The sequence below is a fragment of the Schistocerca piceifrons genome, chromosome 2, assembly GCF_021461385.2.
Source record: "Schistocerca piceifrons isolate TAMUIC-IGC-003096 chromosome 2, iqSchPice1.1, whole genome shotgun sequence".
NCBI lineage: Eukaryota > Metazoa > Arthropoda > Insecta > Orthoptera > Acrididae > Schistocerca > Schistocerca piceifrons.
In genome coordinates, this window is record NC_060139.1 from 72972774 (window position 1) to 72985132 (window position 12359).

At 39.2% G+C, this 12359-nt stretch overlaps 1 protein-coding gene across 1 annotated transcript; it reads left to right on the forward strand.

Annotated features, from left to right (window-relative positions):
* The first annotated feature begins 881 nt into the window (after window positions 1-881).
* LOC124775157 (piggyBac transposable element-derived protein 4-like) lies at window positions 882-2534 on the forward strand. Its single transcript, XM_047249997.1, has one exon. It carries the CDS (start codon window positions 882-884, stop codon window positions 2532-2534), a length of 1653 nt encoding a protein of 550 aa, XP_047105953.1.
* Window positions 2535-12359: the final 9825 nt, after the last annotated feature.

Consider the following 12359-nt stretch of genomic DNA (forward strand, 5'->3'; position numbering starts at 1 on the left):
TGATTTTGTGAAAGACGTATGGCTTCACAGTTTCTGCTCTGTGTGACTAAGTCATTTGCATACTGTGATTTTGTAGTTTCTATTTTTCTACTAACTCAGAAACATTTATTTCTTGCATACTCTGTTCAAAGTCCACATTATTTTTCTTCAATCACACCAAAATTTCATCCTTCCTCATGGACATCTATTTATCTGAGCAGAATTGTATGGCAAATTATCCATTTAAAAAACGTTACTCAAATTGACATTTGATAGCAACTGATAAACGAACCAATCTTTACTACTGAAAAATCAATATAGCACTGGGGACAAAAATATTCACAGAGCCAGTACAAACAACATATCACCTGTTCTTCCTTGTCGGCACTCTCAGCACACATCATTGGTCCACACAGTGGAACATGTATGACACGTTAATCTTCCATCAGATGCAGTTGAAATTAACACTCTAAGCGCCAAGCCCGTAAAATTTACGGGCCTGGGATCGCGCGAAAATCACCAAGCCCGTAAAATTTACGGGCCGCTACATTTAATTTCATTCAAAACACTGCAACGTTATTTCTACGGGTTTGGCCAGCGCTATACGTTTTTCAGATGTTTATTAACAAAATGCGTCCATAGATGTCACGGCAGCGCTGTAATTCATGTTAAAACTTATCTTTGCGTTCTCAGTCTGTATATCATTCAGTTGTTTGTCATCATGTTTCGGCGCGGTTTATCAGACGCAGAAATTGCGGATTTGATCAATCATAGCGACACTCTGGATAATGTAGAGAGTGATTCAGACGATTCTGAATGCAATGGTGTGTTTGAAGGTACGTATTTCCGAATTTTCCACGTAATTGTGCAGTACGCACATATCTGTTGAACATGTGTAAACGATGTATGTAGTTACACATAATGTGATATTCTTTTTAGAAGACGAGATTGATGACAGTTTGTCTTCAGATGAAGACGAGAATGATGTTGAAGGTGTTGCTTCAAATCCAGCAGCTGTGCCGTATCCGAAAGACAGTGAGTGGACTGCAGTTGACACCTACCGACCTCTGCCTGTCAACACGACACCCAGGCAGATACTAGTGGATATTGATGAGTCGAGTTCTGTACTGGATTGCAGTAAAGTGTTCCTTACTGACAGTGACGTAAATGAACTCAAGAGACAGACAAATTTGTATGCATCACAGACAATACAGAAGAAAAGAAGAGGAAATAATCTGAAGCCCCATTCAGTTTTGAGTTCGTGGAAGCCAGTGACTATAAGTGAGATGAGGCGTTTCTTGGGTATTATTTTCCACATGTGTGTTTCGAAAAAGCCCAAAATTGCGGACCATTGGAGCACTAATCCTGTTCTTAGTTGTAACTTTTGTCCCCATGTCATGAGCCGTTTGCGTTTCACTCAGATACTGTCATGCTTGCATCTTGTTGACAATTCAAATCAGAAAAAACCAGGCGAAGATGGATTTCATCCACTTTACAAAGTTTTGCCATATTATAATAATTTGAAGGAGCGATGTATCCAGGCATATCGTCCCTCAGAAAAAGTGACAATTGATGAAGGAATTTGCCCATTTCGAGGTCGTGTGAGTTTCCGTGTTTACATGCAAAATAAGCCTCATAAGTATGGACTGAAAGTATATGCTGTTGCTGAAGCCAGTAGTGGCTATGTTGTAAATTTTGAAGTTTATGCTGGTAAGCATATTGTTGACAATTCTTCGTCTGCGGTTATTTTGCGATTGTTGTCTGACAGCAGCTTGCTGAACAAAGGCCACACTGTGTATTTAGATCGATTTTATTCCAGTCCAGAGCTATTTCAGCAACTGGCAGAGAAAGGCACTGGAGCTGTTGGTACTGTGAACAAATCCAGGAAAGGATTGCCTAAAGATTTAGTATCTGCTACGCTGAAAAAGGGCGAAATGTCTTTTCGGCGTAAAGATAATGTATTGGCAATGAAGTGGAAAGATAAGAGAGATGTGTATACATTGTCTACAAGGCATCAAGCAACATTTGGTACGCATACTAAGAGAAATGGGTCTGTAGTATTGAAACCACTTCAGGTACTTGATTACAACCTCAATAAAATTGGAGTGGATATTGGAGACCAACGCCTGCAGTACAATCCGTTCCAGCACAGAACTGTGAAATGGTGGCGAAAATTATATTTCCATTTGCTGCTTATGGGAGTATCAAATGCATTTTGGCTGTACAATGCAGTGCACAGGAAGAAAATTACAATAACAGACTTTATAACAGTGCTTGCAGTTCAGCTTGTTGAAGACGACACACTTGAATTCATTCCAAGAAATGAAGGAACTGTAGGTCGGCTAACAAAGAGACATTTTTTGCAGCACATACCTGCAACTACTAAGAAGTATGCTGCTCGTGTGTGTCACGTGTGCAGTTCCAGGAGCAAGAAACAGAGTGGCAAGGCTTCTCGCAAAGAGACACGATACGAATGTGAACAGTGTGGCGTTGCACTCTGCCTGGAACCTTGCTTTAAAATTTTCCACACTAAAAAACAATATGATTCTGTGTGAAATTTATATGTAATACTGTATACTATCAGAAACATGTAATGTAGTGCCACAATTTTGGTTAAAAATAAATCACAATTGTATTCCCTTATTCGTATGACTTTTTCTAAATTCTTAAAACATCTAAGTGATTTCTATAACTGTACCTTAAAGCTGTGCATTGTAAAGTAGTTTCTTTCACTCAGAATTAAAGTAGAAATGTGCAGCTTCAAGATGGTACCAAATTTGCCACAATCCAAACAGTAGATTTGATGCAGTAATTTTTTTAATATTGGTAAAATTGCCCGGTTTCTAGGGACGGGTGCATAAAATAGGCCTGGTACAGAGAGTGTTAATACATTTTACAATCACTTTCACTCCTGTTGCAATTATCCATATGTAAGGGTCTACGGGTTTGCACGTAGCCGTGCAGTAGGTAACAGGCACTCGCCAACTGACCTATCTTGGAATGCTGACAATTTGCTTGGTCAGTAGATGTGCATCCGGCCAGAGTGCGCCACAAGAGAGTAAACCACTGGCTGCCACCCGTAGTGCGCCATATAACTAACGTGGCCTCGGGTGCGAAGATGCCTCTTTCCTTAGCTCACTATGTAGCCTTTAAATATGACCGTAATTAGCCGGTGTTAGGATGTCAGACACAATGATGATAGGTGCACATAGCATGTGTGTTTTATAATCAGTCTTTTGTTAATAAACTGTTTAAACTTACTTCTCGGTGGTCGTGTATTCTGTACCTCAGGGACCCTCTGCTTACGAATCCTGACAAATATTTTGTGTAATTATCATCCGAGGGTAACAACATGCACAACCTCCTTATAGAAGTGGTGTCAGCATGGGGATAATTATGGAAAACCTACAGTCCTGAAGAGGTGCAGCACAACGTGAACTTCGAGCAGCAGCAGCATGAACATATTCCGACTACGCGGGGACATCCAATGCTGGAACTCAAGTTGGCCTACTCCAGTTTGCCTAGAATATGAAAGGCAGTGACGGAGTTTTATTTTACACTTGAGTGACTCATTGGTGTTAAATTAGACAAAATGTCGCAATACAGTGAGAGTAACATTGTCGATCTACAAACTGTTATTAATGAACTGCAAGAAGAGATTTGGCAGTTAAAAGCAGAAAGAAGTGAGCGTAACATTCCAAAAGACTTGTCAAATGATAATTCATGCAGTACAACTACAATAAAGAATTTTTCATTATTGCCATCAGTACCAGTGTTTAGCGGGAAACCCAAAGATTATGTGAAAGTGTTTTTTCGTAAACTTGAAGGTGCTGTCCTGTTAGGATCATGGACAGATTCCAATAAGATAGTGGTTACCAAATTAAGAATTCAGAGAGCAGCACAATATTTCATTAGTGTGGAGCCTACTTGCGCGTAAACAGAAGATTACAATGAGTTTAGAATGGTTGTTGTTCAGAGTTTTAAATGTAAACATGCAATCAGATTTTACAGAGAGCAGCTTTACAGTTCACAAATGTGACAAGATGAAGCTATCGAGTAGTTTGCCGACAGAATCCGAAACATCAATGCTCAGGCATACAAGTTAATAGAAGATGGAAATGAAAATTGCATTCAGTTGTTCGAAGCCGACCAGACAGCCTTGGACACATTTATTCATGGGTTGTATGGAGAGGAAGTAAGCAAAGCTGTTAGATTGGCACAATGTAAAACGTTTCAGGAAGCAGTAGAATCAGCTGTTGGTTTTGTTGAAGCACTAAGATGACCAAATGAGATGCAGACACAAGGGCGCAGTGTTTTCAGCACAACAGTACAATGCTACAGATGTAATAAGCTGGGTCACAAGCGTAAGGGTTGTAAAGAGAATTGAATCTGCTATCACTGTGGGATGCAGGGTCATGTTGCAAGAGATTGTCGCAACAAGAAGAAAGGTAATGCGAACAACAAACAATCTGCCAGATCTTTAAACGAGTACGGGGACGTACGGGCCACCACTCTGTACGCCCCCTGCCAGAGACAGTTAGTTCCAGTGAAAAACATTCCGAAAATGACTTCGTGATAGGTGCTGTATATCGTGGGAGAAACATCAAACTAGTTATTGACACAGGAGCACAGACCTCATTACTGTGGTGTTGCATAGATAAATGGGATAATTTGAAACCAACGCTATTAAAAGTGTGAGGGTTAAATGGAGAAAGCTACGTAACTATAGAGAAGTTGAGGTAGAATTAATTCTTGGCCAAGGCCAAGATGAAGGTGAAAATAAAGATAAAGACAAATACACAGCAAGCGTGCAAGTAGTTTCAAATAACAAAATGCGTTATGACAGTGTACTTGGATTAGATTTCTTGTCCACTAATGAGGCAGAGATATTTGTCGCAGAAAGAAAGATCAGATTAGGCCGTAGCAACTACAACCTAGGAAATCGTTCTTCACTTCATACTCAAAGGAACACCAATACTGATGCCGTGGGAGTGGACCACCCAAACGATGCATCAGTTCAAACCGTCCAAGTGGATGTTCATATTGATCAGCCTCAGCAAATTCCCAAGGGAGCAGGAAAGACAATCTACATTGAAGTTAAGTCACCCTGATGCAAGGAAGGTACTTCGTTATTAATTGAGCAATCCGAGAAAAGTGAGTTACTGGATACAGTGCATTGTTATATTGCTAGATGTGTAGGTGTCGCTACAATGGTGAGACAGAATGTCGCAAGAGTCCTGGTTACAATAATGAATAAGAGCAATGAGGATTTTGTTTTGCCACGAGGAACGAAAATTGCTGAAGTGTCAAGCGTAAGTAAAAGTGATGTGATACAGTTTCCAAATGAAGTAACAAATGCTGCAGTTATAAACACACATTTTGGTAACAGTACTGCAATGAGGAGGAATTTAATAATGAACTGAAGTGCAAGATTTGGAAGAAGATAGAACATTTAACAGCTGATGAACAGAAGATTTTAGCACCTGTTTTGTTGGAGTATGCAGATATATTCCAAGAACGTGCAAATTTACCTGTCACTCATTTAGTTTAGCATCGTATTCATACAGGGAATGCAGCCCCAATCACACATAAACATTATCGATCTTTGAAAGCTGTTACCACACCCAATATTTACCCCTTACCAAAGTTAGTGGAAACTTTGGATTACTTGGGCAGATGTCAAATTTTTTCAGTATGTGATTTAACAAGTGGTTATCACCAGTTAACAGTGCACCCGGATGATCAATCAAAAACTTAATTTGTAACCGCAACAGGAGTATTCAAGTATCTTCGTATGCCATTTGGACTTCGTAATGCTCCAGTTACATTTCATCACTTGATGGATTCAGTTTTACGAGGGTTCACCCCAACACAATGCAATAATTTTTGGTGGAAACATGAAGCAGCATGCTGAAAGACTACAAGCTGTTTTTGAGCATATAAGCTGACGTTTTCGAGTTTGTTTCACAATGTAACAATGGAATAATGTAGGCAAAAGTAGACACCATTGCAAGCACTGCCAGAGACAAGTGAACCATTTGAAAGATTAGGACTAAATGTTGTAGGACCGTTGCCTAAGACTAAAGATGGAAACAAATACATATTGACAATGTTAAATCATTTATCTAAATACCTTCTAATGATAGCAACACCTGATCAGAGTGCTGATACTATAGCTAAAGTTTATACAAAAGAATGGATTCTTAAGTTTGGATCACCATTAAGTATAATTAGTGACCAAGGAACGAATTTTATGAGTGAATTACTGAAACAGACTTGTAAGCTCATGAAAATAACTCAGTTAATGAGTACACCAGCACACCCTGAAGGAAATTGAAGAGCTGAGCAAGTCCACAGAACAATTATTAAAATGATTAGACATTATGTGGGCAGCAAATACGACAATTGGGATGTCTGTTTACTTACTTGGTAAGTTGTTACAATGCCAAAAAGCACAGCTCAGCTGGCCTAAGTCCATATGAGATCGTCTACGGAAGAACAGTGCATTCACCCTTGGACTTTGCATGATCGACTGCCAGAATCAGCAATGAACACATAAAGGATCTAGCATGCAAACTAAAGGAAGCATGGAGGGGAGTGAAACAGCGAAATCATCAATCCTTTCTTCAGCAAGCAAGACAATACGACCACCAAGCAGCAGTGCCACTGTATCAAGTTGGAAATCTTGTGTATCTGAGCAACGTGATGTTAAAGAAGAGTCAAGTCAAAAAGTTTAAGAAGTTTTGGAAAGGACCATATCCAATCCTGGAGGTGTTGTCGCCAGTCATTCTTAAGCTCCAACTGCCCTTTCTTTCGATTGTCATTAATGTCAATCGTGTAAAGCCGTTTCTGGGTAGATTTCCTGTAGCATCGCAAGACGACGAGGACCGACTGAGAGGCAGACCTGCTGTTCTCAAACCCAGGAAGTGAGAATCGTGGGGTCGCAGTCCAGACTTCGAGGCCGAGGCATCGCCACGGTCCGAGTGATCCTGTTCCAGACACCCCTATAATCTGCGTAAATGTGTGAGCGTGCAATGCATGTGTTTATTTCAACCATGTGCTTATGTGAATGTGTTGTGAAAATTTAGTATTGAAGCTATTACACGAGTGCACAAGTGAAGCTAAACCTTTTATTCCACAGGTTACCAAAAGCGATTCATTTATTTTATGTTCATTGTTAATTGAGTATTTAGAACTAATTAATCATGTTCATTTTTATTCTAATGTTTGCTATGATAGCATATTCTACTAATGCTGTAGTAATAGTACCAAAGAGTACAGGTGTTTTGTTTGAACCACAATCACACATGGTGGTTTCAACAAGTAATGCAAAACTTGTACTCAAGTACAATGCAGGTAAAGTTTACATTTGCTAATTATGAACAAGAGATTTACTGTTTTTTAAAGCTTTTGCCACACAAAACTTTAATAAGGCGTACACGTACCTGGTTTGATTTTGGAGAGAGTATCCTTCGTACTGTATATGGTACTTTAACTAGTCGAGGTCTACTGGAAGTTAAAGGCAAAATATTATCTCCTGAACAACAGTCCAGTACAATTTCAACTAACCTCTCTAATGAAATTATCGTACTAAAGAATACGCAAAGAAACATTACTAACCCCACAGTTTTCATTGAACAGATGGAAATCCACATAATTCATAATGAAACGAATGCAAATATCCAAGAACTCTTCAAAGGATTAAATGCTGTGAGTGCACACTTAGATTTAAACACTCTTTTGTTAAGGATTACTGATAGTTTATCAAATGCTGGAATTGATGCTCTTAACTTAAGAACAGCCTTAGAAAGCAGTTCAAAAGATTGTTTGAGCAGTGTACTACTACATGCAGAACAATTTTTACAGTGAACAAAAGCTAGATGCAACATATACTATGATTTACCCTGTCAACTCTTACAATTATATGCTTACTACAAGTTAACCACCACACACTCTTTAATGATTGAAGATGAATTAACTGTTATTGTTTCTATACCCATTGCTAGATCAAACCATAATTTTGAAATGTATAAGATTTATACTTACCCTGTGAAATGGAGACAGGCAGGTATTCATGTAAAGTACGTTCTAAATGATTATCTACTGACCAGCAAGAATTGAAGATATTTTGTGTCCCTAAATGAAAATGATTTGCATATGTGTAAATGTAGTCATAAGCTAATTTGCCCTGAATCAGCAGTATTCTTAGATTGTAGTGTACAGCTGTGAGAAAGAATTGTTTATGAATCATCCCCCAAGAGATGATTACCCAAGAATTTTAACACATCTTTATCATCCATTTCTTAAACGATGTTCTGAAGGCATAATTTTCTCATTTAACTCCATCGTTGATGTCACATTTACAAGTAAAAATTATGATACATCTGAGCTACCCTTTACACTCAAATTGAATAATAGTGGACTAATCTTGAATGGCACACATTGTGATTTATTGTGTCAATTATTTGATATGCCTAGTGTATTGCCAACTACATTTCACGCAACCGTACATTTGCCATTAACGAGAATGTTACCTGTTTATTACAATGATTCATACACATTAACATATGGAAAGCATTCCTTATCAAGTTTCTCTGAAGACAATGATTTAATTAAGGATAACCATGAAAATGTAATTTCTTTCAATTATGAGTTGAACTTCATTGAAGCAGCAAATAGAATTAAGTCCTTCGATTCATCCAGTAATGTTAACACATACTTGATTGTCAGTATTGTGTTTTTATTGCTTTTATTAATTTGTCTTTTGTCAACAGCATTTGTCATGTATGAAATTGTTATCCTGAAAGGTCACTTCTCTGTACGGAACGTTACTGTGTCTGCAAATGAAATATATATTGAAACGCCTTCTGATGCCATGAATGGCGAAATAAGTTCATAATGCACAGGAGGTCGTTTTGAGCCACCTGTGGTTGCTCTTTTTCTCTGGGGAGAGTGATGTAAGGGTCTATGGGTTTGCACACAGCCGTACAGTACGTAACATGTGCTCGCCAGCCAACCTATCTTGGAATGCTGACAATGTGCTTGGTCAGTAGACGTGCGTCTGGCTGCAGCGCACCACAAGAGTGTAAGCCACTGGCTGCCATCTGCAGCGTGCCATATAACTAGTGCGGCCTCGGGTGCAAATACATCTCTTTCCTTAGCTCACGATGGAGCCTTTCAATACGACTGTAATTAGCCAGTGTTAGGACATAAGACACAGTGATGATGCGTGCGTGTAGCATGCGTTTATAATCAGTCTTTTGTTAATAAACTGTTTAAACTTAATTCTCAGTGTTTGTGTATTCTGTACCGTAGGGACCCACTGCTTACGAATCCTGACAAATATTTTGTGTAATTATCATATGGGGGTAACAACACAAACAACCTCCTTATACATAACAAATTTGATAGAAATAACACCTTCTCATTAGTAGGCATTCTTTTCCAAATACTTTCCATTGTTATTTGCTTTAGTATTGGAGTGAAGGCTCTGTCATTGAGATATCTGGTAATGGCTCAATTTAATATGCTGCTTCCATTCGTGTTTAATTTCTGCTTCCATTCCTGTTGAATTTCAACTCAAATCCACCGAGATACAAATTGAAGCTGTATGTGAGATTGTTTGGGCAAGACTCAGTATCAGGGGTGGGCATAAAATGATAACTGGATCCTTCTGTTGCCCACCAGACTCATCTCCTGATGTAATCGAAAACTTCAGAGAAAACGTCTGTTCAAGTATATGTAAGTTCCCCAATCGTACAGTAATCATCAGCAGAGACTTTAATCATCCAACAATTAATTGGGAAAATTACAGTTATGTTAATGGTGGGTGTAATAAGACATCCTGTGAAACATTACTAAATGCTTCCTCTGGAAACTACATAGAATAGATAGTTAGGAACCCAACACATGATGGAAATGTATTGGATCTAATGGCAGCAAATAGACCTGACCTCTTTGAGGATGTCCACACTGAAACTGGTATCAATTACCAATGATTACCAAAGTACAGAGGACAACTAAAATAAGCAGAATGATATATACTTTCAGTAACCTAGATAAAAAATCAGTAGTGTACTATCTCAATGAGGAACTTGCAACTTGCACCATAGGGTACGAGAATGTACAGGAACTATGGCGCAAATTTAAAAGAATAGTTGACCACACACTGAATAGATATGTACCCAGTAGAACAGTTCATAATGGGAGAGACCCTTCATGATATACAGCCACTGTAAAGAAACTTCTAAAAAAAGCAGAGATTACTGTATAATAGGTGTAAAACCCCCCCATGAACCTTGCCGTAGGTGGGGAGGCTTGCGTACCTCAGCGATACACATGGCCGTACCGTAGGTGCAACCACAACGGAGGGGTGTTTGTTGAGAGGCCAGACAAACATGTGAGGGGCAGCAGCCTTTTCAGTAGTTGCAGGGGCAACAGTCTGGATGATTGACTGATCTGGCCTAGTAACATTAACCAAAACGGACTTGCTGTGCTGGTACTGCGAACGGCTGAAAGCAAGGGGAAACTACAGCCGTAATTTTTCCCAAGGACATGCAGCTTTACTGTATGATTAAATGATGATGGCGTCTTCTTGGGTAAAATATTCCGGAGGTAAAATAGTCCCCCATTCGGATCTCTGGGCGGGGACTACTCAAGAGGACGTCGTTATCAGGAGAAAGAAAACTGGCATTCTACGGATCGGAGCGTGGAATGTCAGATCCCTTAATCGGGCAGGTAGGTTAGAAAATTTAAAAAGGGAAATGGATAGGTTAAAGTTAGATATAGTGGGAATTAGTGAAGTTCGGTGGCAGGAGGAACAAGACTTTTGGTCAGGTGATTACAGGGTTATAAATACAAAATCAAACAGGGGTAATGCAGGAGTAGGTTTAATAATGAATAAAAAAATAGGAGTGCGGGTTAGCTACTACAAACAGCATAGTGAACGCATTATTGTGGCCAAAATAGACACAAAGCCCCCGCCTACTACAGTAGTACAAGTTTATATGCCAACTAGCTCTGCAGATGATGAAGAAATTGATGAAATGTATGATGAGATAAAAGAAATTATTCAGGTAGTGAAGGGATGTGATAATTTAATAGCCATGGGTGACTGGAATTCGAGAGTAGGAAAAGGGAGAGAAGGAAACATAGTAGGTGAATATGGATTGGGGGTAAGAAATGAAAGAGGAAGCCGTCTGGTAGAATTTTGCACAGAGCATAAATTAATTATAGCTAACACTTGGTTCAAGAATCATGAAAGAAGGTTGTATACCTGGAAGAATCCTGGAGATACTAAAAGGTATCAGATAGATTACATAATGGTAAGACAGAGATTTAGGAACCAGGTTTTAAATTGTAAGACATTTCCAGGGATGTGGATTCTGACCACAATCAATTGGTTATGAACTAACTGAAGAAACTGCAAAAAGGCGGGAATTTAAGGAGATGGGACCTGGATAAACTGAAAGAACCAGAGGTTGTACAGAGTTTCAGGGAGAGCATAAGGGAACATTTGACAGGAATGGGGGAAAGAAATACAGTAGAAGAAGAATGGGTAGCTCTGAGGGATGAAGTAGTGAAGGCAGCAGAGGATCAAGTAGGTAAAAAGACGAGGGCTAATATAAATCCTTGGGTAACAGAAGAAATATTGAATTTAATTGATGAAAGGAGAAAATATAAAAATGCAGTAAATGAAGCAGGCAAAAAGGAATACAAACGCCTCAAAAATGAGATCGACAGGAAGTGCAAAATGGCTAAGCAGGGATGGTTAGAGGACAAATGTAAGGATGTAGAGGCTTGTCTCACTAGGGGTAAGATAGATACTGCCTACAGGAAAATTAAAGAGACCTTTGGAGAGAAGAGAACCACTTGTATGAATATCAAGAGCTCAGTTGGCAACCCAGTTCTAAGCAAAGAAGGGAAGGCAGAAAGGTGGAAGGAGTATATAGAGGGTTTATACAAGGGCGATGTACTTGAGGACAATATTGTGGAAATGGAAGAGGATGTAGATGAAGATGAAATGGGAGATAAGATACTGCGTGAAGAGTTTGACAGAGCACTGAAAGACCTGAGTCGAAACAAGGCCCCGGGAGTAGACAACATTCCATTAGAACTACTGATGGCCTTGGGAGAGCCAGTCATGACAAAACTACCATCTGGTGAGCAAGATGTATGAGACAGGCGAAATAACCACAGACTTCAAGAAGAATATAATAATTCCAATCCCAAAGAAAGCAGGTGTTGACAGATGTGAAAATTACCGAACTATCAGTTTAATAAGTCACAGCTGCAAAATACTAACGCGAATTCTTTACAGACGAATGGAAAAACTGGTAGAAGCGGACCTCAGGGAAGATCAGTTTGGATTCCGTAAAAAT